Source organism: Watersipora subatra, chromosome 8, assembly GCF_963576615.1.
Source record: "Watersipora subatra chromosome 8, tzWatSuba1.1, whole genome shotgun sequence".
Classification (NCBI taxonomy): domain Eukaryota; kingdom Metazoa; phylum Bryozoa; class Gymnolaemata; order Cheilostomatida; family Watersiporidae; genus Watersipora; species Watersipora subatra.
Window position 1 is genome coordinate 29035033 of NC_088715.1, and position 6000 is coordinate 29041032.

Here is a 6000-nt window from a genome sequence, read left to right on the forward strand (position 1 = left end):
AAGCGACATGTTTTATTTTCCAAAAAACCATAAGAAAACAATACATAGGCTGCACCTTTGTATAGGCCGCAGAACTCAGAACGGTGCTTTTTAACACGGCAGCAACTTTGCTGTTTAAAACGGAACAGTGCCTAACGGCACAGTTTCATATTGACCAACGCTTTTTAACCTCGTGCCGAACGGAACAGTACCGTTAGGCCATATGGCTCAAATCATCAGAAAAAAGTAGCGGCTAATAGTCCAAAAAGTTTTGGACAGAGTTTTTGAAAAAGTTTTTCAAAGAGGTTCCTACTTATGCTGTCATATTTATTCTGGACAAGCCAGCGTTGTTTTAAAAATGTGTCACACATACTTCTACTTGAGCAAACTTTTGCAGTTGGACCACAACAAATTAACATTAGTTTGTTTGTTCCAGATGTAAATTCATGGCTGAAAGTGCTTGGCTATGACTTTGATGTACTTGCACCAAGAATGACATTTGAGGGGAAGCACCAGGTGTCTGCTCCTGAAAGAAAATCTTCCATCAAAATGTCTCTTCTACCGCTTATATCAGCTTTTCAATGTGCATTTGAAAAAGATATGGACAACTTTTTGAAGCTCTCTTTAGTACCACGACACAAGCTCATCAAACCTTTGCAGGTCACTCCGAGGTAGATGCTTCCTTATATTATTTTAAAACTAGTTTCATGCCAACCTTGATTTTTCTACAGAGCACTTGGGTCAAGTTGCTATAAACGTGTAATTTATAGCTTAACCTGAATTCAACTCAATTATTATTGGTGTACATCGCTGCAAACTGGTTATAACTAATCTTATTTTATTATAGGAATTCATTGATTCCTTCGGGTTCACTATTTTCTGCGGGGATAGTACTCTCCATATCAGAAGGTAAAGTAAATGGCCACTCTCTCTATAATAGTGCTGAGCAAGAGTCCCTGTTAGCTACCCAAGTTTTAGATGGTGCTTATGTGCTGAATCTCAACTATACCATAGGAGGAAGAGTTACTTTTTACCTACTCAAGGTTTGTTTCTAATTGATTTTTAAATACAGTGTGCGTTTAGCAAAAGCAAATGACACCACTGGCATTTTATGATGCGCTGTTGCATTGAATATATAGTTGTACAGTAATGCATTGCCGAACTGAGGGACTTTTTATAATAGAGGAATAGCTGCTCTTATAACTGTCTTAATGTCAAAGAGACACTGTTCCACATGTATGAGAAAACTGCTTCAAATTTTTCCTGCAAGGTATTGTAGCAAAATGATTGTGGTAAAATTTACTGCTTGTAGAACTATTATGACCTTAGTAGTCAAATATTTTCATCATTACATTAAATCTGAATTCTTAATTCTTGTAAACTTGTAAAAGTAAACAATGATTGCCCGAATTACATAAAGGCGCAATCTTTTGTCAAAAATATTAAATAAATTATTAACATATCCAAAATAGCTCAGCATTTTGATATGAAAATGTTTTGGTTTCAATGGCTTGAATAGTACAAAATCATGTGATGCTCCTGCTAGGGTCGACAAACCAATTTTCTGGAGTAATCAATCGTGTACACGCTTTATTTCAGCCTGATCTAGCTGACCTAGAAGATGACCTCAATACCCTGTCAATATCTCCAATGTCTACATTTTATCTACAAAATGGAGTGCGAGCCCAGTCAAACTCTGTTACATATACTGATCCTGAAACAGGTGAAGAGTTTAACCACGGTCAGCTTACTATCACTGGCAATACAACCATTATTGTCATGAGATATGGAGCAACTGCTGAACAAGAAACTACTAGGTAAGTCATCGATATACACAACTCTCCAATTAAATAGACATAGATTATCTTTCAACAATTGCCAACATGGCTGTTTCATTGGAGACAAAAAACTGATTGCTCTAGCTATTGTGTGGGCTTCACAATAAAAAAAAAGTGAAACCCTATTGATAAGCTGATACATCGGCTTACGGTATTTACTTATATTACCCCAAAAGATTAGGGTAGCGAAAAGATTAAGCAGCGTTCTGGCAAAAATTTTATTGCATAACTTATTGAGCAGTTTATAACGTTTAGGCAACCTTTGAGAGTGGCGTAGTAAAAGGTGTAACCTGTGGTCTCGCAGCAAAAGACTTAAAGCTAATAGCAAACCCACATGAGAAAATAATAATAAAAAATTACCTTCATGGTTTTTTCGCAACAAACATAATAATGCCTAATAAAATTTTTAATGTGTCAAAATTTGTTGATAATTAAAAAAGATTTATAGGATATTTTTTAATTATTAGTAAGTTATGAATGTTATTAGCTGAGCTTCATTGACAAAGATGTAGCACAATGATACTTTGCATTTCAAATTATAAAACTGCAATTAACTGCAGTAGGTTAGATTTTGGGTTAAAACTGATCATCCTCTTGAAATAAAAAATGTTGCTAAGTTTTTATGTTGATTTTGGCATTATTTTCTTAAAGATGGGAAACAGGGAAAATATCTTCTCTCTGACTCGAGTGGATATTGTGAATTCACTAGATTCCTTATCATTGTGAGCACAACACTCGCAACAAGAATACTAAACGATTCACAACAACTGTTTCTAAGGCCTAAAACTTAATCAAATGATGATCAACTGTGTCTAACTGAACAGTCTACAACAACTTCATTCAAATATTGAATACTAGTATAATTCTATATATCATACAATTTAATGGATCTTCAAGCCTGCTATGTATACATATATTTTAATGGCTGTGAGATATGAGAGCTTTTTATGCTCTTAATCTTTAATATTAGATTTGCCAACTCGGATTTGCTTCTGCACAAAGATGCATCCAAATACTAGTGATAATACTTGAGCTGTTTTTGTTTAAGGTGGCATTAATGCTTGTGCAAGCTGAACAACTAAAGGTATGGCCACACATACTAAATGTTTCGTTGGTTCTGACCGAAATCACGAAATGAATGAAAAACATAGAATTATTCGGATGAAGTTTACAGAATTGTCAGAGCTGTGTATGAACACCAAAATCGTCGACTAAACGCTTTAACTGACTAAAAAAATTATTAGCGAGCACGATTTTAGCAGATTTTGCAATTGGTATATTCCAAGAAACGTATTACAACACACAACAAAAGTACCAGTACAATTCAACATAGTGCATATGATGTAACTGCTTAGATTGTGCTATTGTTGTTTTCTTATTGTTTGGACACTATGGCTACGAATCATTCTTTTTTAATAATAATGACTTCTTTTAAGCAGGAAAAGTTCGGTTGTGCAAAGAGTTGCCACCTTTAGGGCATTCAAGTCAGTTGATCGTATTTACTATGGCAAATTGTGTTAATATTTTCTTGCATGTTGCGTTACGTGCTTCGGATTATACAAATGGCGAAAGCTGCTAAAATTGTGCTCGCTAATAATTTGTTTTGCCATTTAGAAGCGTTTCGTCGACGATTTTGGTGTGCATGCACAGTTCTGACAATTCTGTGAATTTTGGCTGAATAATTCAGTGTTTTTTGTTCATTTTATGATTTCGGTCAAAATCAATGAACAAATTGGTATGTGTGGCTTTTAGAATGGTTTTACGAGGAATTTACTCTCGATCCAAATAGAGTTCATTTTTTGCAAAATATGCAGATTTTGCCTCTAACATTCCTGCTTTAATTGTGTTTGTCTACATTAAAATTTAATGGCAGTAGTATAATTACTATCATACATCCTCTTCCAAACCTACAATGAAAACTGAGAAATGACTTCTTGTGGGATCTTAGAGGGCAAACGATATGAACTTTGATGCTGTGTCTAATTCAGAGTATGCACATGGTTTGAGAAAAAGAAACTCGGCACACGAATGATGCTGCAACACTTATTTTTGAGCATCTTTTTACATTCTTGTTTTTTGGAAAATGTTTTACTTGCCGCATTCATAATTGATGCAGTCAACATTATTTGCCTTTGACCCTAACTGTTACAAATGTACCTAACACTTGAAAATTTGTGTAATCCCAGTGTATGCTTTACTTGAGACTAACAGGCAGTTGTATTTAAGATGAAAGTAATTTTGTGGTTTGTGATGGAATCATAAAAGTCTACGATATCTTGTTGTCAAACAAAAAAACAAAGAAAATAATTTATGATTTTGAGTAGATTGTACATGTATGTTACAAATACTTGAAAGTTAAATGGCACTCATCTGGTTGAATCCTTTCATGGTTGCTCGGTTGTGATTGCTTGTGGATTTTATTAAACGCACAGGTTAAGCTGCCAACTAGCTATATAGACGCAAGGTTGGTAGCTTTACCATTTTGGTCAATTCTTTTAGAAACTGGTTTGTCTTTTTTCAGGATTTTAAATTTGGCTACGAGCAGAGCAGTTGAAGCAGCTTGGAGAAACGAACTCAAAATAGTGGATGATGGACGCCGTAGTCGTTATCCTTGGACCAGTAGAGAGATAAACCAGTTAAAGCATATCGGGAGGGTTGAAGGCTATACATATAAGTTGGTTAGACCAGCAGATTTATATCCTGAATTAGCTGATTCTCCATCCAACATAGAATTTGTAAAGTTGTGATAACTAGTTATTCTACTGTTAGTTGTAAATACTAAAGTTAACGGGTAATTGTTTCATAAACAGTACAAATCAGTAGAATTTATTTGCACAATCAGTTTTATAATTTCATTACAAACATGTAGTGATTGACATGCTTTATTATACACTTTTCTATAGATTTATTTATTTGGTAAAATGGCATGGCCAGAAAACTATCTTGCCTTTTTGCTGCTGAGTAACATGACATTGATATTTAGTTATAAAATGACCTTGGAAAGGTTTTTTGGTGCTCAATTACCTAATTACTCTAGATCATATGTGTAAAATAAAAAATTACACCAAAGAATATTATTTAGCAGAACTGAATTGTTTTTACATACCTTTCGACTTGTGTATGGCATTACTATTATACTTACTTCTTTTAAGCTAAAATTAATACTTGCATTACCTGTTGTATGCCAGCATTTTTATTCTGTGCAAAAAATTACCTGCACATAGGCTTTCTCTATTTTTTATTAAATACATTAGTAAAGTTTGTCACTGTTGATACTCTTTGTTGATACTCTTTCCCACTTGATCATCTGCTGTTTTAGAAAATCGCTGTAACAGAAAAGAAAGTTGTCAGTGGCATTCGAATATAATTTTTGGTGGCAGTGTGTGTGCTCCTGTGTGGCAAATTAAATTTTAGAGGGATAAGAGGAACAAGTGCAGGTAAATCTAGTCAATGATATGTAGTATGGCCTCTGGGGCTAAAAAATATATTTGAAACGTTCAAATGTGGCATCGTAAAAAAACCGTATAGATGCACATTTAATGTCAAACACTAGTGTTACATGTTACGAATTTTTGAACTGCGAAGTTGTGGGTTTGATCGTAGGAATGAAGAGGATGTACGAATTCACATGATTTGTAGCTGACGAGTTTGCATGCTACGAAGAAATTGTCGCAAGACTCAGATTTTCTATATTAGCCTGTTGCGGTTTTAGCTACAGCGGGGCGCATATTTCATATCGCGGCTGACACTATTAAAATGCATCTAAGGTCAAATGTCAATCATCCCCTTCCAATTTACAATAACTATTTACGGCATCTGCCAGATGGTTGTACACAGTCGTGTTACTTTCTCTTCAACCATCTACAGTGTATCTTTATAAAATGTTTAATGCAAGCACTAGGTCGAGCATTGTGATAACTCATCTGAGAACAGAGCGTTCACCATTTTGTAAAATAACTCAAAATTTGTAAGAAAAATTTCTCATACATTTTGACATTTTAAAATTTATCAAATATTTATGTGTTCAGAAATTTTAAAATCAATGTATTTTAAAACCTGTGCGTTGAAAACAAAGCTGCATAGGGATGCTGCAAGGATGTCACCAATGAGTACAATGGAAATCCAACCTCTGATCGCAAAGATTTGTGCAATATTCTGAATGCTGATGTTTACATCATACGCA

At 34.5% G+C, this 6000-nt stretch overlaps 1 protein-coding gene across 1 annotated transcript in view; it reads left to right on the top strand.

The window, feature by feature from the left end:
* Window positions 1-5078, top strand: part of LOC137402178 (teneurin-m-like) — a 76052-nt gene extending 70974 nt beyond the window's left edge. Inside the window, exons 39-42 of the mRNA XM_068088659.1 lie at window positions 416-650; window positions 827-1022; window positions 1579-1796; window positions 4339-5078. Of these exons, the coding sequence (XP_067944760.1) occupies window positions 416-650; window positions 827-1022; window positions 1579-1796; window positions 4339-4564 (875 nt within the window). The 3' untranslated portion in view covers window positions 4565-5078. The remainder of the gene's footprint in view (window positions 1-415; window positions 651-826; window positions 1023-1578; window positions 1797-4338) is intronic.
* The last annotated feature ends 922 nt before the right edge of the window (window positions 5079-6000 follow it).